This window comes from Falco cherrug, chromosome Z, assembly GCF_023634085.1.
Source record: "Falco cherrug isolate bFalChe1 chromosome Z, bFalChe1.pri, whole genome shotgun sequence".
In the NCBI taxonomy this organism is placed as follows: Eukaryota; Metazoa; Chordata; class Aves; order Falconiformes; family Falconidae; genus Falco; species Falco cherrug.
This window is the reverse complement of record NC_073720.1, coordinates 25110250-25135409: the sequence shown is the minus strand read 5'-3', so window position 1 is coordinate 25135409 and position 25160 is coordinate 25110250. Positions and strand designations below refer to the sequence as shown.

The 25160-nt window shown below is 42.9% G+C and overlaps 1 protein-coding gene across 7 annotated transcripts; it reads right to left on the bottom strand.

The window, feature by feature from the left end:
* Positions 1 to 997: 997 nt before the first annotated feature.
* Positions 998 to 24695, bottom strand: CDK7 (cyclin dependent kinase 7). Of its 7 annotated transcripts, XM_055699109.1 has the most exons (13): positions 24639 to 24693; positions 24534 to 24606; positions 24072 to 24131; positions 19594 to 19627; positions 17769 to 17836; positions 15816 to 15884; positions 14139 to 14249; positions 12749 to 12867; positions 11611 to 11710; positions 9722 to 9808; positions 3957 to 4106; positions 2189 to 2336; positions 998 to 1221 (listed from the first exon to the last, which is right to left on the bottom strand). In XM_055699109.1, the coding sequence occupies exons 2-13, from the start codon at positions 24591 to 24593 to the stop codon at positions 1196 to 1198; spliced, it is 1032 nt and encodes a 343-aa protein (XP_055555084.1). In that variant the 5' UTR covers positions 24594 to 24606; positions 24639 to 24693; the 3' UTR covers positions 998 to 1195. The 7 variants fall into 7 exon arrangements, with proteins under 7 accessions (XP_055555084.1, XP_055555087.1, XP_055555086.1 ...); XM_055699112.1 differs by lacking the exon at positions 3957 to 4106 and having other exon boundaries at positions 24639 to 24695; XM_055699111.1 differs by lacking the exon at positions 9722 to 9808 and having other exon boundaries at positions 24639 to 24690.
* Positions 24696 to 25160: the final 465 nt, after the last annotated feature.

Genomic DNA, 25160 nt, shown 5'->3' with positions numbered 1-25160 from the left:
TATCGCTAGCGGCCACCCCTCGGTCAGCAAACCCCCTCCCAAGGTACCTTTCCGCCTGGGGACTACGCTGCGCGCCGGATGTCTCCGTGCGTCTCGCCAGCCGCCCTATTACTAAACATACCGTTTTACCCGTGGATCCAGGGGTTTCTCTTCTGCTCCTGGGGGAACAGCTGAGAAGAGGAGGCTCCTCCGAGGAGATCTCCCAGGGCGTGCCTAGGAGCGTCCGCTCCGCAGCTGGTCCCTCAGCCGAGCAGAAATCCTCCTGCCTGGCTCGCCAAACTGACGTGCGGAATTAGACTCTATAACTCGAAAGTTATAAAGTAGGTATGTTTATTGCACACAGATGCTCGGGGGATCGCTCCTCCACAAGCATGCGTGCCTGAAGTGATGAACCATCTCACATTTATACAATAAAACAAATGAATATTCAATTAACGCCTATACATATTCGTTACCTAAACCCGCTTACTCTTGCTTCCTATGTTAATTAGCTTATCAGTCCTTTGCCTGGAATGTGGTGGTCTTGCAGGTTTGTAGGCGATTCATGTCCTTGTGACCATCCCATCTTCTCCAGCAAGAAGACTTAGCACTCCCTCCCTCTAGATAACATTGGAATGTCTCTCATCCTTTTTATAAATAGCCCCTTTGTTAGAGGTGTCCCCTCAGAGCTGTGTGGCTATGTGACCAGACACCGCACCCATGACCAGTCACCATACCCACATTCCTTGAGCAGACATATACAATCACAATCGATGTCCAGTGTCCCCATTTCACACTATTTCTCCATATCAACATTATAGGGCTAGCAGACAATCACATGTACATTGAGGCTTCAGGTGAGAAGGGTGTTATTTGTCCCGAGGGTGTTCATCTGTACAGGATAGCATGATACACTAATTTGAAGTAGCTTTGTGCTGTATGTAAATCTGTAGCCAGCAAGCAGTTTTACAGTTACTACCTCAAAGCACAAGTCAAAGTAACAAGACAGCAAACCAGAGAAAGGAATCTTCTCGTTTATTTAAGACTTTTTTTTTGAAATAAAGAGAGGTAAGTTAATTAAATCTCCAGTCCAGAAAAATATTATTTTCATATGTGAAATACGTATTTCTTACAAAGTAGCCATCCAGTAACTATTACAGCGTTTTTTTCAGTGGTTGGGACTCGGGCCATTTTCACTTATTTTCATCCACAGCAATCAAAAAATCAATTTTTTTGGTAATCCTGGAAAGTGTAAATCACATTGTTACTGAAGGGGTCCAGCCCCCTCCTCAGGGTTTTACTATTTGTTTGATACCGTTCTTGAGATACATCTACTCCAAGATGCTTAATGTTTGCTGCAGCAAAAGTAATTTGATAGATTCTTTATACTGTGTCAAGTCAGCAAAAAGCTTAGTGTGGTACCTTTTATACTCTTGTTTTGCAAACCTACGGCTCCATAGAAATGCAGGTTAATAGGACTAGGAATTGGTGTTCTGGGGAAGCCGTGCTGCTTTTGATAAGTTTGCCAGAGTGGAGAAGATGGACAATGATGTTATCATAACATCAGTGTCTCCACATACCTCACTGATCAGAAATAAGTGGCAGCAATAGCTAGAAACGGTGCATGCTTAATACTTTCCACAGGCAGTCATCCATCAGTGATAGTTTTCCCGTAACAATAAAGAGGCTGTTTTTTGAGAAGTACAGCTGCTGCACATCTAAGTTTGGGGAACACTCCCCACAGGCTACAAGGTTTTGTTCTTATGGAAAAGCAGCACTTAAGTGGATGGCATAAATTTTTTCTTCTGACAGCTAGACCCCAGTGCCAACATTTTGTACGAGAGTACACATCACTAATCACTCAGTCTATTCTACTAAGTTCCAGAGTGCTACCTCAACAGGGCTAAGGGAAGGAGAAAGTCGTGTGCTGGATGCAAGCATAGGTCAGCCTAAGAACTTCAGGAGATGCAACTTATTTTGAAATTACTTTTGCACATTTCTACCTTCAATAGCAATAAAAATATGCTGTACTTCAAATTTCATTTAAACAAAGACTGTAGGATTGTTCTTCCAAACCAATATTCAGATTTTCACTTTAGATGGTATAATGCCACATAAGGATGTCAAATGAAATTCTCAACCACTGAATTACATTCTCCCTGAGCATGTAGTTCTTGTTTCAAAACAGGTGAAAAGATTCAGAAGTTACCTTGAACTATTCCTTCTTTTTTTTTTCTTTTTAAATTTGAAAGTTTGCTTTGTTCTTCCTTTATAGCTTCTGCAGGACAGTTGGGTCTTGGCAGCTGATTTCCTGGAGTGGGTCCTGGTCGGTTACTGAAATACTTCTGTTTCAATGCCTTAATGATAATGGCAAAAAAAATAACCAAGTAATTATTGTAAAGTGTCAGAACACATATAAAGAGGATATAATGCAATAAGAACTTGCAATTGGAACTCCAAAACTACTTGGACACTTTTATACCAGAAGATGGCCTTCAGGCCAATCAAGATTTTGTGTTCTCAATGAGTATCTGCAGCACTTTGATTTGTCAGGAAAGAGATAATTGTGTACTGTTATTTTGTTAGACTGCTTGAGTGCTAGTTAAAAAACCCTAGACCACAATGCAGGACATTTTGTACAAAACAGCAATTTTCTAGCTCTGAAGAGTTTACATTCTTAACAGAAAGATGAGACAAGAGGATACAAAAAAAAAAAGTAGGAATAAAACCACATAGTAAGAATGTATCCAAAGCCTTGCTTGATCAGATCCAAACCTTGGACACCAGCTGTTTTGCTAGCTTTTAAGACACGTCTTTCCCCCAAAATTCTTTAACTGTGCTGCTTCTACACTACAAACTGTGAGAAAAACACAGTTTGAATTAGAGCAGAAGTTGAAAACAAATGAGCAGGGTTAATTTCATGCAGTGGAATGACATGGTCTGTTTTAATTTTTAGGAATTCCACAGCTTCTATAAACTGTAGTTGAGGAAAAGCTGTCTCTTAGGTAAACCATTACTCCTACTAATGTCAGTTACATGGTATTCAATGCTAGCTATAAATCAAGCCAATACAGTAAGTGCAAGTTGTTTTCTGCCTTAAACTGTGGCATTGTCAACAAAAACATTAAGACCAGAAAAATCATATATATTCAAAATTCAAGTCACCACCCTACAATATGACTTCTAAAATGACTTCATACTTCCGAGCTAGTACAGAAGTGTCAGAAGTACAGCAGAACTAGTTATTTGGAATCTTATATTGAAAATTCTTGAATATGGTGACCAAAAAAATCCTGAATGCGCTCTGAAAAGATCCTCTAGTAAAAAGACACACATGCACTAACTCCCTGGATTGGAATCTGCCTTGTCCAAGAAGCAATGAGGGAATCTTGGCCTTAAGGGGACAGCTCTGTTTCATGCTTTGCTCACAGTGTAAGGCGATAGAAAGTTTTGAAACTGTCAGCTGCTATGTCTTCCTCACAGCAGAAATCATTATTCTGAACGAGAATATTTTGCAAGATTTTCATTCAAAATCCTTCATTTCTCCCCATCAAGTAGTACTAAAACTGAGATCAGTTTCACCCAAATATAATAGAAAAGGATATTCAGATCAGAATGCTGGTTTAAATCACCACAGAATTTCTTTCAAACCCAGGGAATAAGATATGCAATGTTAAGACTTCAGCTTCAAGCTTTAGGTGATTGCGTTTGGGATGTCAATGTAACGGCTGTCTGATGGCCATGACTCATACACCTTTTCATTTTCTACGTTTGCTCTACATTGGGGATGAAGATGATCAGTCAGCATTATTCACGCCTTTTAGAGAGTTCTCTCCATAAAACACTGGAAATAACGTTGCTAGCATTTCTGTTATATGACGTTTCATTTCAAACCTGTATTACTGGCTTCAAAGCACATTTATCTGCTATTAACAGTAGGTTAATGAACATTTGGACATAATGCAAGTGTACTATACCTGAGTAGCTGTAACTCTAGTGCAAGGATTAAATGTGAATAAGCCTTGCAGAAGACTTAGCAAATCATCACCAGCTGCACTGAAGATATGTTGAAGTGGCATTCCCGGAAAAGACTTAAATGTGACATAATCCGGAAGACTTGTCATCCCCTATTAAGACCAAAAATGGAATGCAGGTTTTTCAAGTTAGAAAAAGTTCCACTTTTCACAGAAAGGGAATTTCATATGGCTTTTAGCAGATATAAATTATCTTTCAAAACACCTTGCTAATACTTGGTCACCAAAGTAAAAGTAGTGTAGGAATAGTAGGTCATAAATATTTGGGTTTTTTTAGTAAATGTTGTCTCACACTTGCCCTTTCCAAGTGATCTGTCTTTCCCTAGCTTTAGTGGTGACCAGTCCAAAAGGGAAAAGTGGTAGTAGAGTGGGTACAGACAGATGAAGTATAACTTTTTTTTTTTGTGAACTGACATGGTGGAAGAGACAAGATTCACAAAACAGCCAGTCTGCATTTTCTCCAAGTTAATAACACGCAGTCTCAACTTCCTCAAAGCTAGCTGATCATCCTGAGCATTTTGAGATACTTTTGAAATGCACAACTGAAACTTTTTTCTGGGGAGTAGGAGGAGGGAAGGAAATATATGCCAATCAGTTAAAAATAACACATGAATCGCATTTTTTCTCCTGAAGGTATGAAATCAATCCCATTGTATTCAAATCCTGTGATAAAAATGATCTTGTAACAGACAATTATCTAAACAGATTTTAATTATTTTAAACCTCTAGTCATCACACTTCAGTAAGATTATCCAAGCAAAATAAAATACTAACAATGAAGTGAAAATGTGCTCAATCAATTACAGCCCTGACAGTAAAGACTTCAATTCTTGAAATGCATAGATTTGCATATTAATTTGCGAATGCATAATCTGTCATGCTAGCAAATCTTGTAGTCTCTCTTTTCTCCAAGTATATCTTCCCTCTTCCTCGCCAAAGAAAGCAGAAATGTCACTGCAAAAATCTCCATGCATTTCACTTAGAATCCCAGAGCAACAACAAGATTGTGTGGGGCTAGTAGCGTCTCATACAGTTCTTCTCGGTACAGCTATCGTTCCACTTGGTGATTGTGTACCATCGCATTCAAGTACCATTGCCACAAAGGAAAAGTGGCACGGAGAGGGATCAGAGGTGCGATGCGGTAACTGGTTAACAAGCCCAGCAAGTGCTTCCACAACTCCACTACAGAAGAGGACAGTCTGATCAGGGAGTTCTGGACACCATGTGCCCATCAGCTGGTCCAAAGGAGCCACGCCCTGCTTCCTATCACCCTGCTCATTGTGCACCCTGACATGAAGTTTAGCCCAGTATTAGCGAATTAACCATGAAGAGGCAGTTACTCTGCCTGTTCCCCTTTGCTCACTGTCTCAGAAATAGTGAGCACTATTTGGCCGCAGCCAAAGCATGAGCTGTCTCCCTGCAAAAAGCCCAGCAGGATACTCAGCCTACTTTGGAGATTGTCACCACTGCTGCGCTAAAAGCATGCAGGCTCATGTTAAGAAATTAAGAGTGCCTCCTGGTTCCCCCCAGTGGCAGCACCCGCCCAAGAAAAATTGGACTGGCAGCTGGAAGCTACAGAAAAGGGAGTTTCTGCAAGGAACATATATAAAGCTTTATATATTGACCAAGACTACTGGGAAGGAAATAATTGGTTCAGTTTGGATTCAAACAATGGCATATCAAATATCAAATTCCTGAAGCCCCACCAGACCTTCAAGTTGCATCAATTATTGAAACTGAGTAGGATGCTAATGGAGGCACTGCAAGTATCTCTACATGACCCTTCACAAACATACATGTAGCCAAACTAAGCAAGTGCTATCGCAGATCTGTTACTGTGGATTAGCCCGACTTGCAAATATGAGGAGAGTGGTGGGGATGCCATCCAAATTTCAGAATCAGAAGCCTAGATCCTCACTTTGGAGTCTGGAATCTGGCTACAGTTTCCACCAGAAAACACAGATTCCATCTTCTGGGCATCAACAGCTTATGCTCAAAGAGAGGTACTCCGAGATGACTGAGGACACTTACAATTCCCTGGCCAGTCTCACAGATTCAGAACTGAGCATAGCTAGGTTGGTTATCGGTCATGCTTTATATGTAGGCCCTGTGGCAGATGAAGACCTATCATATCCCAGTGAGACACAGTAGTGTCTACTACTTGAAAAGGGTCCACTCTCAGGACATCCAATGCCAATAGGTGCTTGCCTTACAGGTACAGCAGCCAGCCCCCACCATCGTCCCTGCTACTAAGTTTCTACTGTGCCTGTTCTGCTATCTTCCCAACTCTTTTAAATGGACTTGCATTCTTCACTCATTTACCTCAAGATAAATGTACAAGATAAATGAAGTACACCTTCATTCATTTACCTCAACATAATCACCATAGTCATACCCTTACTCATGGTCTCTTAACCTTAGCTGAAATTTCTTCCACTCCTTATTTCCCCTGCCAGCAGTATACCAATGACATTACCCTGGGCAGACCTACAGATCCACCTGTTGCAGAAGATAATACACTCTTAGTTTCAGCCCTGAAAAACCACTGGGATCTTTCTGTTCCTCCCTGTAAATGGCAGGGCCCTGCCCAGAACGTACCAATCTCCTCCTGTGCCAGTACCAAAAGTATTCCTGAAGTAGTCTTGCAATGTGTTTTACCTTTACCTACTACCTCCTCCAAACATGACCTCCAGAGATTTTAGGCACTTTATAAATTACAGCATGCCCACATCCCTGGTTTTAGTCATCTAGTCCATTCTCTGTATTCCTTGCTGCAAAAACATTTCACTTGGGACTGTAACACAAATCATCAACAGGCCTTAACCCTTCTCCTAAAAAGTATTCAAAAGTATCAATATTTAGGATCCACCACCATTACTGGCAGATTTGAACTCAGGATCCAGTAGAGTGGAAACGATCCCTGGTGGGTACTGCTCCAGGAAAGAAGTTCTAAGGACGATACCCCAAAACATTTTGGTAGCAAGGGGTAGCAAGGTGCACAAGCCTCATACTGTGAACAGCAGCATGCTTTACTTGCTACCTCTTCTGACATTGACAAACCCCGGGATCATCCCCTTACACTTGGGTTTTGACATCCTATGCTTCACGACATCCTTCACAACATTCCTTTCCCTGAAGGATGAACTCAATCCAGTGCCACTCAACACAGGGTTCTTGGTATCCCTTGTCATCACTGATGGGAACCCAAACTTCACGCCCCAACCATTGCATTCTCACCCACCTTGCCCTTCCCATTCCTTTAGCTACCAACAATCACTCAGATTTGCCCATTACTTGAGTCCCTCCTTCCACCATCCCACAGGAGGCTGCCTGGTTTACTGATGGCTCAGCCATCCTTTGCCGCAATGACTGGTTTGGGTACAACACCCCTATCTATACCACTGACTGCCAAATCATTATGGCCAACTGCCATGGTACTACTCAAACGGGTAGAACTCCTGGCCCTTTGTTTAGCCATTCAGTCCTTTGCCCATGCTGTCTGACCCCTGGGCTGTTCTTCTAGGCACACTTAGTGGCCTTCCCTCTTAGACAGCATGCTCCTTCCACATTCTTACTGCAGAAGTTAGAGGCCACTTTCTTTAGGAAGATATTGGCACACATTGGCTGTGGGTCATGTTGATCCCATTCTGCTCACTCCACCATGGCTGAGGCTAGATGGAATGACTGAGCACATGCTACTGCTGCAGAGAGGTCGAAGTGAGAGTGGACACTGACACCCATGATAAGCTGATAGCAGCCCAGTAGTAGCAGATGAGACTGAGGAAATCTTAGTCCAAACCTGCAACCTGGAATGTAGAACCACCATTGTAGCACACTGGTTGCATGAGTACTGGAGTTAATCCACTGTTAAAGCTTTAGCCCAGATTGCAGCACACTCTGAAATAAGTCTTCAAATGTAGCGAACTGGATGTATTCAAACTGACAGATGGGAAGACCTGGCTTAGGGAACCTGGATACTTTAACACTGGTAGGGGGAAACCCCACAGATCCCCGGTATGGAATCCTCCTTTGAGACCATCTTATACCTCTATAACCCAAGAGCAGAATGTCACAGTTAGCTGTGGGATCATAAGCAATTCAAATGGGAGATACCTCTGTATCAGTTAAGGGACCAGCACATCAGCGGACCAACAATCATCATGCTGGATACCTATGTTAACCCTTTTGTAGCATGGCTTTTATATTTTCTCACTCTGTGAACTCCATACGCCTTTGGCTAATGCCCTGATAGCTCTCTTAAATGTAATATCACTACCACATCTCCAAGTCCCTCTCCTACTTCACTTCCCAAACCCACCATATCATCCACACCTTTATCAGTATGAACTTTCCCTAACTGAATGGTTTTTGCAACATGGAGACTTGCACCAACTACTGAAACTGGGAAAGAAGCAAGCACAACAAACTTTAATAGCTGTGGTACCAGGTTTAAAAAAGCAAACCAACAAACAAGCCCAAACTAAGGAAATCAAACATAGTTGGCAGGAATCCCTTTTAGGATAGCCTCCCACCGTTAGGTGGACATGGAATATTCTACTTCTTTACCTAGTTGTTATTATTTTGAGTGGCTTCTTACTGGTTCTAGTTGTCATATTAGAAGACTTTTACTTGGCTTTTGTCTCACACTGTTCTGATGGTTTCTTGGCACACCACCTTATTGAAAGTCTTTTCTCAATTTAACCCTTCATCACTCCATGACCAGACTACTCTCCACACCTGACGCTCCCAGGTGAGGTGGGTAGTGTCAACATCACTCTCGGGCTCATGCTGCCATGGCAAGACAACTGCTCTTTCCCCCACACAGTCAGAAGGGGAAATGTGGGACTAATATTGCCTTATAACGTGTCTCCTCCATATGGTGACCACTTGTCTTCTATGGCTATAGCTCCACTCGGTATTTTTGCACTACTTAAGGTAGCATTCGAGCACCATTCACAAAGGGAACTGGCACAGAGGGAGAGCAGAGGTGGGATGTGGTAACTGGTTAGCAAGTCCAGACAGTGTTTCCACAACTCAACTAGAAAACAGGACAGTCTGATCAGGGAACTCAGGACTCCCTCTTGCCTGTCAGCTGGTCCAGGTCACTCATCAGAAGTCATGCCCTGCTTCCTGTCAGTCTGCCTGCTAACCATGGTTAGGTAGGTCATTGTGCACCCTGACACTAAGTCTGGCCTGGATTTACTCTCACCTCAGAGATAAGTGTACTACCAGTTTATATTTGTTACAGTACTGTTACTCTGAGATAAACCGTTTATCCCTAAAGCTGTTGGGTCTGGTGTTTCTTGCTGTACCCCAAACTAGGCCAACTGAAGTCCCTATGAAGTGTTTCTACTTCTGAAAGTGATTAAAGCCTTTCAGGTTAAAACAGACTAATTAATCAAGCATCTCAAAAACATTAAGTGACAACAATAATTTACAACAATGGACATGGGAAACTGGATACACACAGAAAAGAAACCAAGAAGTTTCATTACTGTTGCTTAATGCTAACAACACTGCCATGTTGACCGGATTTGTCAAAAGAAACTATAGACCTCAGTTGTTTATCCTCCACTTCGTGAGATCAGGCAGCTGCCTTCTGAAAAATCTACTCAACCATTCTGGTATACCCTTTAATTTAATTTCAAAAGCTAAAATAGAGAGTATCAAGTAAAACTAATGTCAGCCTATTAAAGAAAGGAACTCACAGGCCACTGTTCTTCTGTTGGAGTGCCTAGTGTTTCAAATATCCTTGTCAGCTGGTCAAGATCAGAGTCTCCAGGCAAAAAAGGAACCTGGAAGAAGGCAACAGCATTTCATTGAATTAATTTCTGAACATCAAGTCTAGAGAGGAGCTTTGAGCTATCCCTCGTAGTTGCAAGGTAAAATATCTTTGTATACCAGCTGCTCACAAGAGGTACACTGAATATTTGAGGCTTTCTGGTGGTGTTCAAATAGATTCTGAATGCTTCTTGCAACCCAGGCTTGATATCACTAAATTGACAGCAGAGAGGTAAACATAGGATTAAACCACCACCACATTAATAATTAAACTTAGGAAAGATTTTTACATCTCAGTTGCCAGTTTGAAGTCAGCTGGTCCCAGTGATCTTTCCATCCTTTGCTCCCTGAAATTAGGTTTTTATATATTTTCAAAACATTTATGTGAATTGTAACTGAATTATACAAGCAGCAGTTATATTGATGGCACGAGATCACAGCATGAGGGAGAGTAGTGACCCACTAGGATAGAAACTGCCTAATCAATGTCACATCTCATTTAAACTAAGCATAAGACAGAAGAGGGGATATTCGCCCAGTTCAACTTGTAGCTCGCAATCAGGCACACAATGCAAGAAAAAATGGAATTTGTGACCAAGGTAAAATTGTTTAACTATGTAGGACATAATGATCATCCCTACTAGGTGGCGTACTAAAACTTGGTGTCATGAAAGCCCCTTGAACATAACAAACTGCTTTTGTAAAGTTCCCAGAAATTGCATTGTCCCTCAACCCAGTACAATCAGGAAGAAAAAGGACAGACACATTTAAAACTATCACAGTGATAAAACAATTGTAACACATTTTCTGCTTTGTGAGAAACCTAAGTATCAACAGAATTCAACAATTTCTTATTTGCTTTTGGACCTCCTTTGAGTTTATCCAACTTTAGCCAGTCTAATGCATATTTATGTACACATGACTAGTGCTGCTTAAACAGCCACTGTACATTTCAATTTCTAAACTGTCAATCAAACTGTACCAGAACACCTATTTGTGTGATAAACCAAGGCAAAAGATTTCTTTCAAGGTGTTTTCACAGACCAATTCCCCAAGCTAGCTCATGACAGAGCAACACAAACATTTAAAGTACAGTGCAAAAACCAAGAGGAAGCCACTTACTCATGGAAGACAAAATTTACTGCAGGCTACTTCATGCTTTCAGCTATTCCTGTGCCCGTGCCCCCCACTCCCCACCTCACACTTTCATGTCCTCTCCAAAAAGCTGCATAATAAATGGTCCACTTCAGGAAAACATACATAAGGACATTACATCTGAGTACCTGTTAACCTTCAGCTTCATTCCAATATTGTCAACTAATCACAGCTTCGAAAAACATCAGCCTTCTGCTCATTACAAATAAACTCACAATTAAGGCACTGTTGATAATTATTTACAGTTATTGAGGAACAATGTAAAAGGGACAGAGTATATACGTATCTAGGACGTCACACTTGTAGAAGGGTAGCAAATTAAATCTAATGGAAGGTTGTGCGAAAGGGTAACACTCAGAAAACTAGAAGAGTTATGTATATACTCAACCTACCCCAAGGCAAGACTGTGACAGTTTGTTGCAATTTTTTTACCCAGCTGATTACCAATGATTGTGACGCTTATGGAACCTCTGCCTGTTCCAAACCTTCACTTTCCTTACAGTTAGCAAGCTTTTGGAAGCTTTTTCCACCCACATCTTCTTCCTTTCCTAAATAGCTTAATTGCCTTCACCTGCTGCTGTTAACAGGAGAGAGGAAGTCTGCAGACAAAGCTGTAAAGCACTGAAAAGCAAATACAAAATGCTTACATTTGAAGACTTACCCTGAGGAGCAATTCAGCTAAAATACAACCAACAGCCCACATATCAACACCAACACCATACATTTTGGCACCAAACAATAGTTCTGGGGCTCGGTACCACCTGAAAATAAAACACATTTTGGGAAAATCACCTGGGTTTTCTCATGTCAAATGTTATACATTGTAGCAATGCAAGAACTACACAGGCAAGAGCAGTGTCCTCCTTGTATTTTTCAGACACTGAAGAGCTGTATTCTACCCTTCATTTAAGAAAGATTGATAAAAATTATGTATTCCTCACCATAGGTTCATATATAACCACAAACTAACTGCAGTTTCAACTGAGCTGATTAACAGAACCGAAGACGTGCAAAGGAAAAAAATATTTAACAGGCAGGTTTGCATGTTATAAACCAAAATTTTCTTTAAACTTTATGTTGCAGAAATTAAAGACAGACAGAATTCCTTCCAGCTTCCAAAAATCTCCATACCAAAAGACCTAAGTATAGAAACTAGTCTTATGCAAAATGGACCTTGACAGTAGTTGTTTAAAACAGCTACTTCCACTGCCTAAAAACTAGCAAGTTTAACGTAGTGATCTGACAACTGCTGCATTTCAAACTACTGTAGCATTTCTGCCTTTTGAGTAAAGGTGTTAAAAAAAACCAGCTTTGCCCGAATAGTTTTACCATTACAGCAGATAAAAGGAAATACCTTGTGTATTTTGCAGTCCTGCTTTTTAAAGCATACTTTAAATAAGCATGCCATAAATAATATTTATTAATCAATTGTTCCAGGCTTTTGTCTCATAATAGGTAATCTGGTTAGCTACAAGAAAAAAGATTCTACCTCTCATGATTAACAGAAAGTAACAGTTGTCTTGTTCTGAAAGCCAGGCAGATACATATTATTTCCAGGCGTTTCAAAAGAGTGTCATACCCCAGAACAACAGCTATGGATGCATATTCTAACAGCTCTTGTGGAGACTTTGCCAAACAATGCTTTCTCATGTTTCCTTTATGAGGTTCTTGCCATTACAGGTCTATCAAATGAGCTAGATGTCAAACTTTGAACATGTTGATTTGACATGACATGTTTCAAAAGACACTGCAAAACAGCTACACAATCACTATGTAAGGAACAAAACACAATATCTTACCTTGTTACTACCTGATGTGTATAAACTCTGTTGGGACTTCCAAAAGATTTTGCCAAGCCGAAGTCAGCAAGTTTTAAAATGCCGTTTTCATCTAACAACAAATTATTTGGTTTAAGATCCTGTCAGTTCAGAAAGTAAAGAATTAGTTTTGCCAGTGCTGATAAAAACAGACATATAATGAACCTCCTGGCAGGCGTGTCATACAGTATTCTAAAATGCAGGCTTTTGATTCTACCTTAAGCCTACATTGTGAGGAAAATCCTAAAAAACACCCAAACCAAGAAAGCTCCCTACAAACCTACCCACCACCACCCCAAACGATAAAACCAAGGAAATAAAGTATATCATTATATGTGAAAATGCGTGAAACACACCCATTTGAATATTATAATATTTAAGCTGCTGAGTTTAAAACAAACCTATCTCCTTACAGGTTTTTAGCTTTGCTGCAGGAACAGCAGTGCTGATTTAACTGAGTAAGCTACCATATGAAATAAGACCTTGCAAAAGTTTCAGATGACTGCAGAAATAATGGAAGTGATACAGTTTAATACAGTATCAGTATTGACAGTGTTGACCTCTGGCCAGCAAAGAAGCACGGACACAGACATTTGCTCACTCCATTCTCATCCCATCCTCCTACCCTCAGGAGGACAGGAGGGAGAAAAGCAGCAACAAAAGCAGGAATATGTAATAAATATATAGGCATTTATATAAAGGCAGTTTAACAGGTGAAGGAAAGAGGAAAAACCCAAACAAACAAGCAATGCAATGGAAATCATTCACTCCTTCCACGCAGACCAATACCCAGACAAGTCCCTAGAGCCACCCTGGAAGCCCAAATTTCCCCCCCTCCCCGGCTTTTACTGCTGAGCATGGTGTCACATGGCTCGCAATATCCCTCTGGCCAGCTTGGGTCGGCTGTCCCAGCTGTTTCCCCTCCCCACTTCTTGCCCACCCCAGCCCACTCACCGGGGCAGGTGCAGAGTGGAGTGCAAAAAGAGAAAGCCTTGATGGTGCCCAAGCACTGTTCAGCAATGGCCAACACACTGGTGTGTTGTCAAAACTGGTTTAGGCACCAATTCAAAATGCAGCACCATACGGGCTGTTGTGAAGAAAGTTAAATCCATCCCAGCCAGAGGCAGTTCACAGTACTAATCCAAGTCACATGTAACCTGAGACACTTTTATATAAATATCTAAATGATAACCACATCAGTAATTCTTAACATTTCTGGTACTGTTACTGTCTCTCCAAAACAGCTAGCATGAATGCTTACGGACTAAGAATGTCTGAACTTCAAAACTATCTTCCTTAGACTTTAAACTCAAACTCTATCGAATATGACTTTTGTTATAGCATAAAGGCTGTCAATTTAGTACATGCTTACCCTGTGCAGAATCCAATGCTGATGTAAATATTCTAACCCTTGAAGTGTCATCAGCATATACGCCTTGATGTGAGATTGTGTCAACACAATGCTAGTATCCTTTATAATAACCTGTAAAATGTTAGATTGATAGACTTCCATTATTTCAGCTGAAAACTTATTTAATTCTTTAAGACAAAGTTCAAATTGGCAGTCACATATTCTCTACTGTTCTCACCCTTTTCCCAGAAAAACAGGTCTATTCTGGAGATCAGAAACTGAAATGAGTAGTCCAGATAGAATAATAAACTCTTGTTTCCCACTCATTTTCTCATTTGCTAGTTATGCAAAGTTCACGTAGGCTATCTCAGTTCCAGGTTGACACTCAAACACATGACAAAGACTACTACATAAAAATGATAAATGTGTCTGTAAACTTGAAATTACATTCCCACTTACTGATTCTTTCTCTGAGCAACCTAAGCATCTAACCTTTGTAAAAGCAATGGTTTCCTTTTCTATTTCCGAAGAGCAGGAGGTATGGCCACTTTGCTATATGTTAACAAATCTACTTAAAAGTTTTCTACATTCTTTGACTCTTAACATTAAGATTATATGTAAACACCTTGTTTGAAAGTATTTTCTATACTACTCCCCAAAATTTGCTTCATATGACTGTTCAGTTCAGTAATACCCTTTCCTAAAATTTGTTTGAGACCTAAAAAATAGCTGTCTAAAGCTACCTAAAATTTAATGTGTGTAGCACACATCCAACAGGCTGCAGTCCCACATGGTGGCTTGAGTGATACAATACAGATAAATGCTCTGCATACCACAGCCTTATGTAGTACAAGAGTATTTAATTCCTCTCCATACATCATATCTTCTTCAGCTCTAAATGTTGCACAGTTACTGGTTAAACAGAATGAATCCTCTAAAGTCTACTCATGACTTCAACTTCCATTAACAAAAAAATGATCTAACCTTTTCAATCTTGTGTTTATCTAGGTTTCAGCAAGCCTGTCAACATTTTCTTTTAATACTTTAAATGCTAGCCCCAGTTCTTAACAGCGTATGTATAATGAGCTAGCTTAACAACCCCATTAATTTCAGTCCAGAGTAGGTATAACATGTGCTTACACAGATCTGACATGAACTGCCATCTAGGACAGTCTTCCAAACTCAAGTACCTTGCATCAAAATTTCTCATAAAGAATTCCGCAAACTTAAGTCAGATCAACTGACTTACAGATGTTTCATTCTCCAAGACTGTAAGATGGTCATATGCAAGTACCTAGCACTGTTACATTTAAAAGAATGGTTCAGGTGCATGTGATTTCAGTACCAGCTTATCACTTGATATACTTTAGTATTGCACTTGAATTTGTTTGACAATACCATGCTTAGCAACTGCACTCTGAGATGCTGATCTGTGACTGAGGTTCTACACTGGAGTTCCAGAAAACTAACATACTAAACATAATCTGTTACTTGAAGACCATGCTGACAAATATTTAAAAGTAAAAGCATTATCAGTGGAGAACTCATAAAAATTGTCAAATTATTCAAACTACTTTTAGGACATGAGCTTAATCAACTCACATAATGTAAGTCACCTTTTTAACATAGGCAAATAAAAGCCTTGTAAAATAAGATGTTCAAAAAAAAACACTTGAAGACACTGAAATAAAACCTTACCTCTAGATCCGTTTCCATAAAATCAAAGACCAAACTAATATTGGACTTGTGTCCAAACGCATCTAGGAGCTGTAAATCAAAACACATTATGTTGAAGCATACCGTCATACTTCCAGTTTTCTAAAATTCTGCAACCATTGTAGTCTGCATGTGGATTTTTAGCTTGCTGAACTTGTTTGAAGTTTTTCAACTTGCAATATAAAAATTCTTACTCATTTTAGCTTTTTAACTTAGTCTCTAAAAAACCCCACCTCATTAAGTAGGTAAGAACATTTTGCACAACTGCCCTTCCTTCCTGGAGGTAGAAAAGAAAAAAAAAGAATTAACTTTATCTGTGGTAGCTAACATGATAATCTAATGTAATAAAAACACTTTGTCCTCTCCCCAGACTTTGCTGTTCTATAAAACTGCTACCCTTTCTTGATGCTCAGACCAAGTTTTGGCCATGGATCTCTGTGTATGTCCTTCCTGTAAGCATGCAGACTTCAGAAATTCTAAGTGTTAGGCTTATTAACCTCCCTGTAAATATACTCTTAGGCATGCATTCATCTTTGTAGCAAGTTTTGTATGATAAATAAAACTCTTTGGGAAATATTCAAACAGCTGTGTAATGACAGAATCAGCTTTTAATCTGAGATAACACAAGCGTGATAATAATTAAACATAACAGATCATCTAGCCTGGTATTCTACCTTCAAGATCAGGAAGGTATGCTCTCCATAGTGTTGCTCATTCCTTACAGTCTCAGTATGACGACCATGTGAATTACCCAGTTGCAAGACAGTCATTTGCATAGTTCATAACAGCAGTGACTGTGCTCATGTTCTGCAGAAACCATGGTAACAGGAGATACTATGCAGGTGAGCCTACAGGCTCGGCCAGTTTTTCTCATTCTTGCCTCTTACACTTCCAACATCCACAACAGTTTTATGAGGACTGTTAAGCGGAGTTGTCTGTTGCCTTTAGTACCCGATTCTGGACTTGCGGATCATAGATTTGTCTAATTCCTTTTTGAACTGCTGTTGCTGTCTGCTTCTACAATGCCTGTGACAACACATTCAAAAAAATTCTCTACACACTGTGTCAAGTAGTACAATTTCCATACCCCCCGAAGTAAACATGTTTTAAATGCGTCTCTTATTTCCAGTACTTTGGAGTTTTGCAAGTATCTGTTCTGCATGCACTTTACCTACTACCTCAGTTCTGTAGACCTCCCCATTCCCAGCCTTGTCTCCAGAGTAAGGAATCCCAGACTTTTTCACAACAAAGATGCTCCATCCCTTTGCCATTTTAATTGTCTTTCTCTGTACATTCTCTAACAGCTAAAGCAACCACTTTGAAAGTAAGTTCATAATCTGGAAGAGACCCATATTTCCACTCTGAAAAAGTTAAATACCTGGAAAACCCGTATTTGGTCCAATATTTATGGCAGACCTTCAAATTATCACTATTCACTAATTTAAAATATCTCTAGCTCCACCTGGGTATCTGTAGCTCTAAGTCCACCTAAATACAACTGAAAAGATACAGGTTTTTAATCCTTCTAACAGAGGTTTTAGGTATCAGTACTAAACACTAGTAAGCCACCTGAATCTCACTTTCCATTGCTTATGAAAGCCTGCTTCTGGCTGTCACCAGTTCCATGTGAAGGACTCAGCGCTGCACTCATTTGTAAGTCTATCAGAGAGATGTAAAATCAGGTAATCTAAATTTCTATGATTAATACCCACATAGCTCCAGGATAAAATGCAAGATAATTACAAAAGAAATTACCATGTCTACTGAAATTGGTGTTTTGTTGAAACAGTTGTTTCACTGCCCATTTTGCGCTACAAAAAATAGCTCAAAAAAAAAAAAAGCATCTCCATGAATCAACTGATTTTAAATTTCAGTCTGAACCTGTATCAAAAGTATTTGAGGACTGATTCTAGAAGTATCATTCCTTTTACTTACACCAATAATATTTGGATGGCTTAGCTCCTGTAACAATTTTATCTCCCTGAGGGCTGTTCTGTTGATTCCTACATTGGGGGGTGGGGGTGGGGAAAAGAGAGACAGAACAAAATTTTAAACTTTGGATTTAGCTCCAAAGAAACCTATCATCCTGTTACTCACTGATGATTTACAACTAAAAACTACTTTCTGACTACTCAACAGTTTACAAAATGGCAAGTACATTGCAACAGATAAGTGGATTGCTGCAGAACAGAAGTGGACATAGACTTTCTTGCACAGCAAATATATTCTGCACCACATTAATCTGATTTAGATTATGAGGCAAAATGGACCCCTGCTGGCAAAAAAGGAAAGCTCTAGCAGAAGCCTAGGAAAAAACACAACACTTTCAGGGTATTGTAAGCTTTGGTTTTATAAGTTACATCTTGCACACATCAGTTCTTCCATGTGTCTCACCTCCAGAGGGAGGCACAGTCACAAACCTCATGAATATATCTCTTTTTTTGTTTTAACGTAGCATCAGTCAATAAGGCAAGACACATATTTTTCTACATTCATGCTGTGGCATAAAAGGTACGGTGGCCAAAACCTGCTCATCCTTGCTTGAATCCTTAATAGCCGGATTTCATAAAGGAAAAACCAAGGGGTAATGGGCAGTAATGGTGCACTTTGGCAGTCACACCAACTGTACCCTGTACCACACCAAACAATGATTCCTTCAGGGTAACAATTCATCCTTCAAAAATGCTGATATGTATGGCTTGCATGAAAACTGACTGGCAAGCAAACGCTCCTGTGTTATGTTGTACAGGAAGATTCAGCTATGCATGAGCTGAAAAAAAGTGTTCTCCCAAAACCTGGGATCCAATTCAACATGTAAGACTCTAGCAAAGTTTTAAGCAAAGCTACATGGATTACCTTACACCTCTGCTTTGCCTACTTTAATTTCCTTATTTTGGAATCAAGATGACAATGGCTGCTTTTGGGTGGGCAAAGCCTTAGATTGAAAAAAAAAAGTATGCCAGGTTACCAGATAACACAGGGAAACCAGATATGACCATTACTTTTAGTAACATCTTTGAACTATAGCTAGACATTGTATAGGCCAAAGTAATGATTGTCCTTAAAGAACATTAGTCACTGAAAGCCAGGTGGATCACAACTCAGCTGTGAGACTCTGGGATGACTTCTAGTTTCTGTTTCAAAATGTCTTCCCTTAGAATGGAATTGAAATGTTGAGAGAAAAGATTGGTAACCTCGTGCAGGACCTCTAAATGATGGCAACCTACACACATACAAAAATTCTAGCTGTAAGAGAAGACCAGGGTTATTGCAATATCCATGCTGAAAGGAACGTGACTAGTCAGAGCACATGATCAAAAGACAAGGAAGACCTTGTTTTTATCAACTTTTGTCTCTGAATAAGTAACAAAAATAGAACAAAGGAAATATCTAAAGACAGAGATAAATACTTTCACCTGCCTTAAATATTTAAGGCACAGAGATACACCAATACAAAAATTTATTCTGAACTCCATGCTGTGAAGATGATTATTCTGTGTTATATTCACGTTTGTACCACACTGAAATTAAGAAGCTAAGTGGTTATATACTCATATTTAGACACATACCACGCATCCAGATAGCTCTGCTGCTTTTTTCTGTCCCTGCGGTTTGGGAAGTATTTCTCCCCTAAGCCCTACATTGAGAGTTTAACTCATTTTCCTCAGCCAAATTATGGTGTGGGAAATTAACGATCCCATTTACAAAACCAAAACAAATGAAGCACAATTCTGCAGCATGAATTTGTTATAAAACTCACCATCTTTAGCTTCTGATCTGTGTCCCAGTTTAATCTGAAAAGAAATGTTTCATATTATATGAGGTTAAGCCATCTGCCCCAACAGTATGGGATATATTCTTTACTATTACCCTTCCAAGACAGAATGAGTTTCAGTACCATGAAACACTTCACTAGTTAGGGCTGGAGGTTTCTTTGTTGGTTTTTTTCCCCCTTTTAAAAAAAAATTGTCTCTACAGCATTAGTTTTTATAAAAGCTTAAAGTAAGTCTGTTTGGTGCTGAAAACAGACATAATGCAAACTGGCAGTATAAATTGCTTTGTAGCCACTGTTACGCCACTAACAAGCTTCTCAGGGAGAAACAAGGGCAACGTTAATTACAGTTGTCTTACAATTCTAGTAAAATTAACGTACTCTGTAAACATGGGCTGGCTGAAACTCCTTCGGTCTCAATCATCTATTGCCCTGGAATTTTCAGGTCCAGAATTGCACCATTGATTTTTCCAGGTGATAAAAATTAAGAAAATATTCTGATAAAATATTCTGGTGCACAAGCTGCTTTTTCTTCCATTTTACCAGTAAGAGGAAAGGGTGCAGCCAGAAACAGACACATAATGCACATCAACTTCTGGCTTCATGGCTGGTGCCATTGTGAGGGGTTTGGCTTCTGTGACAACGGAACATTCTTTGACTGCAGTCTGTTAGGGAGGGACGGGATCCATCTGTCTAGAAAAGGCAAGGGAATCTTTGGCAACAGGCTGGCCAGCCTGGTGAGGCAGGCTGTAAATTGAACGACTCGGGGGCAGGGGTCCAAAGCAGCAATGCTCATAGAGTTGCATCCAACAAGGGAATAAGCCAGGCCAACCACAGCAGTGATGTATGTTCCTTAACTGCCTCCACAGATGAGTATCAGAAGGCCAGCAGCCTCAAGGGTGTGTGTGGCTATGGTGGACCCACCTGCACGCCTGCTGTGAAACCCATGTGCTCCATTACCTCTCAAATGCCTGCACACCAATTCCCGCAACATGGGGAATAAATGGGAAGAATCTGTACGTGGCTGCAGGGCCACGATCTCATGGCAATTACAGTGACATGGTGGCATAGCTCCCACGAGCGGAATGCTGTCATGAATGGCTATGTACTTTATCGGAAAGACAGGCCAGCAAGGAGAGGTGGTTGAGTTGCTCTTTATGTGAGGAAGCAACTGGAATGTATTGAGCTCTCCCTAGGGGTGGATGCAGAAGGAGTCAAGCGCTTATGCATAATGATTAAGGGGCAGGCCAATGCGGGTGACACTGTTGTGGGTGTCTGCTACAGGCCACCTGATCAGGAAGAGGAAGCTGATGAGGCCCTCTACAGAAAATTGAGGGTAGCCTCATGATCACAGGCCCTGGTTCTCATGGGGGACTTTACCCACCCCAGTATCTGCTCGGAAGACAACACAGCTAGGCACGCATAGTTCAGGAGGTTCCTGCAGTACGCTGATGATAACTGTTTGACACAAGTGGTGCAGGAGCAAACGATGCAAGGCGTGCTCCTAGACCTTGTACACACAAAGAAAGGAGGACTGGTTGGGGATGCGGAGGTTGAGGGTGGCCTTGGATGCAGTGACGACAAGATGGTGGTGTTCAGGGTCCTGCATGGAGGATGCAGGACAAGAAGTAGGATTGCAATCTTGGACTTCAGGAGAGCTAACTTCGGCCTCTTCAAGGACCTACTCGGAGGAATCCCATGGATTAGAGTCCTAGAAGGTAGGGGGGTCCAAGACAGCCGATTAATATTCAAGCATTACTTCCTCCAAACTTGACTGGTGCACCCCTATGAGTAAGAAATCAAGCAAAGTGGGCAGAAGACCTGCCTAGATGAGCAAGGAGCTTCTGGCAAAACTCAAACAGAAGAAGGAAGTTTACAGAATGTGGAGAAAGGGACAGGCCAGTGGGCAGGAACTAGGAATGCTGTCGGAACATGCAGGGAGGCAATGAGGAAGGCTAAGGTCCATTTGGAATTAAATTGGGGTGGGGGAGTGGCGCAGAGCAAGGACAACAAGAAGGGCTTCTTCAAGCACATCAGCAGGAAAAGGATGACTAGGGAAAATATGCGCCCGCTGCTGAATGAGGTGGGTTCCCTGGTGACAAAGGACAGACAGAAGGCAGTTACTGAATGTCTTCTTTGCTTCAGTCTTCACTGCCAAGGCCGGCCCTCAGGAATCCCAGACCCTGGAGGCAGGAGAAGGAGTCGGAGAAAGAAAGACTTCCCCTTGGTCAAAGGACTATGTCAGAGATCACTTAAGCAAACCTGACACCCACAGATCCATGGGCCCCCATGGGATGCACCCCTGAGCACTAAGGGAGCTGGCAGATGTTAATGCCAAGCCCCTCTCCATCATCTTTGAAAGGTCATGGAAGACAGGAGAGGTACCTGAGGGCTGGGGGAAAGCCAGTGTCGCTCCTGTCTTCAAGAAGGGCGAGATGGAGGACCCAGGAAACTACAGGTCAGTCAGCCTCACCCCCATCCCTCGAAAGGTGATGGGAACAGCTCATGCTGGAGGCCATCTCAAAGCACGTGTAGGAAAAGAAGGTCATCAGGAACAGTCAGTGTGGGTTCACCAAAAGGAAACTGTGCCTGTCCAACCTAATAGCCTTCTATGATGGAATGACTGGGCTGGGTAGGCAAGGGCAGTGGGTGTTGTCTACCTTGACCTCAGCACAGCTTCATGGGTAAGCTTAGGAAGTGTGGGTTAGATGAGCAGGCAGTGAGATGGACTGAGAAGCCTGAATGGCAGAGCACAGGGGGTTGAGATCAGAGTCTGGCCGGAGGCCTGTAGCCAGCAGTGTTCCCCCTGGGTCAGTACTGGGACCAGTTCTGTTCAACTCATTACTCATAAATGAGCTGGATGAAGGGACAGTGCCCCCTCAGCAAGTTGCTGATGATACAGAGCTGGGAGCAGGGGCTGATACCCCAGCAGGCTGCGCTGCCATTCAGCGAGACCTGGACAGGCCAGAGAATTGGGCAGAGAGGAACCTGATGAAGTTCAGCAGAGGCAAGTGTAGGGTCCTGCACCTGGGGAGGGACAACCCCACGCACCCGCACAGACTGGGGCTGACCTGCTGGAAGGCAGCTCTGCGGAGAAGGACCTGGGAGTGCTGGAGCACAGCAAGGTGCCCATGAGCCAGCAGTGTGCCCTGGTGGCCAAGGTGGCCAGTGGGATCCTGGGGGGATCAGGAGGAGCGTGGCCAGCAGGTCCGGGGAGGTGATCCTCCCCCTCTGCTCTGCCCTGGTGAGGCTGGTGGTGGGCTTCCCAGTTCAAGAGAGACAGGGAACTACTGGAGAGGGTCCAGCAAGGGCCACAGAGATGGTGAGGTGGCTGGAGCACCTCCCTTCTGAGGAAAGGCTGGGGGAGTTGGGCCTGTTTAGCCTGGAGAAAATTGGATCTTTCCAAGTATCTTAAGGGTGAGTGTCAAGAGGCTGGGGCCAGGCTCTTTTCAGTAGAGCCCAGCAACAGGACAAGGGGCAACGGGCACAAACTGCAACACAGGAAGTTCCATCTAAATATAAGGAAGAACTTCTTTACTGTGAGGGTGAGCGAGCACTGGAACAGGCTGCCCAGAGAGGTTGCAGAGTATCCTTCAGACTCTGGGACATTCAAAACCTGCCTGGGTGTGATTTTGTGCAACCTGCTCTAGGAGAACCAATTTTAGCAGCTGGTTGGACTAGATGATCACCAGAGGCCCCATCCAACCCTAACCATTCTGTGAAAAACAAGAATGCTTTCACAACAGCTGCTGCTAGTAGCAACCATACAGGAAAGGAAATAAAATGCTAAAAGGGATTAGTGTATCGAACAAGTTTACTTACTATAGATATGGCTCCGCTTGGCTAGTAAAGTAGGCTCTTTACCCCACCAAAACACTGTAATGTGCATTCTTCATCCCTCACAAGGCACAGCTAATCACCTATTTTTATCACAAAAAGTTCCTGCAATCTTTCCAGATAGTGTGAAGGGGAACACTTTATGACAACACAGACATTGTCAGCATTTGTATTCAGGTAAGTTGCACATCTAAGGTCATTTTTGTCAAATGTTGTCAAAAAACTACCATCAGTTCTAAAGAACTTTATCAGGATTAACATTCCTGGACTGAAGGAAATGGGACACAGCAGGAGGTAACATAAAAAAAAAAGCTACCATCAATGAATAATAAAGTGTTAATTTAGAAATACGTGGGGTTTTTTTTAAATAAATCTAAGAAATAGTCAAAATTTCAACTTAAAGACCAGGTAACCCTTCTGAAATTGAAAAGTGTAGTAATAGTGAAGCTAGTCTCTCACTGCGGAGAGTTGGGAGCATTAAAGACAGGTTAACCAGATCATTTAAACAAAACACTGTAGAAAAAAATACATATTGTCCCACTACCCCATTAGCGTGGTAAAAAAAATCATTAGGGAGGTCAAGAGCAACCAGACATTTGATCACAGAATGGAAAATCCGCGACACTTACCTTTTTAATAGCCACAATTTGGTTGTTGTTCTTGTCCCTTGCTTTAAAAACGGTAGCAAACTAAGGAGAAAGAGGCTCGAGTAACTGGAGGGGTAGGCCGGCCGCATGGGCTGTTGCCTGCGCGGCCTCCCGGCGGCACCGACGCTGCGGCGGCAGCGGTGGCCCCGCGCCCAGCCCCTCAGGCCCAGGCGCCTGCCCTCCGGCGGGGGCAACCCGCCCCCGCAGCCGCCCCCCGTCTCGCCCTGCGACCGCGGCACCCTCCCGCCTCGCAGCGGGGCACCGCTGCCGCCTGCGGAAGGCGAGGCCAGGCCCGACGGCAGGCAGCCCCAGGGTCGCGGGCGCCCGCCACAGCCCCTCCAGGCACATGAGGGGCCTCACCACGGCCGCCCGCCGGCCCGCCGCAGAGCGGGACCCGCACACGCACCTTCCCGCCCCGCCGCTCACGCCCCAGCGGCCGCTCACCTGCCCCTCCCCCAGGAAAGCCAGTTTCTCGTAGCGCTTCGCGCGTGCCCGCGCGTCCATCGCCGCCGGGGGGGCCGGGGGGGCCGGGGGGCGGCCGGGGGGCTGCCGGGGGGCTGCCGGCGGAGCAGCGGCTGGGCCGGCGATGCGGCTCCAACACCCCCAGCGCCAGGCCCCGCGCTACTTCCGGCGCTACCGGCGCGCCGGCCCGCCCCACCCTTTTCAACTGCCGCCACGAACCGCTAATCGCGGCCCGCCCCCACCCCCTGCCCCCACCCCCTGCCCTCCTGCCCCCGGCCCTTGTCCTCCTGCCCCCCGCCCCCGCCCCCTGCCCCGCCCCCTGCCCTCCTGCCCCCAGCCCTCCTGCCCCCGCCCCCTGCCCTCCTGCCCCCAGCGCGGCTGAGCGCCACAGCCGGCACGCTGCGGGGGCATCACCGTGCCCGGGTACGGCTGAAACCATCCCAGAGGAGCCCGTTTTTATTTTGCTCTCCCATCAGATCCAGTGTCCGGGGGGACAACGGCCACAGCTGCCTGACGGAACCAGCACGGCTGCTAAAGCCACACCACAAAGTCTCGACGGTCCCTGAGAATGCTTCAGTGTCCCTTTCCTGCATGCAAAATCACTCCTAC

Bases quoted from the DNA above. Each gene is read 5' to 3' on its own strand.
- CDK7 (XM_055699109.1), bottom strand. From the start codon at position 24,593: ATGGACGCGCGGGCACGCGCGAAGCGCTACGAGAAACTGGCTTTCCTG. The intron at 24,132-24,533 runs GTGAGCGGCCGC...CTTTCTCCTTAG, and splicing joins CTTTCCTGGGGGAGGGGCAG to TTTGCTACCGTTTTTAAAGC. The intron at 17,837-19,593 runs GTGAGTTTTATA...CCCCCAATGTAG, and splicing joins CAGATCAGAAGCTAAAGATG to GAATCAACAGAACAGCCCTC.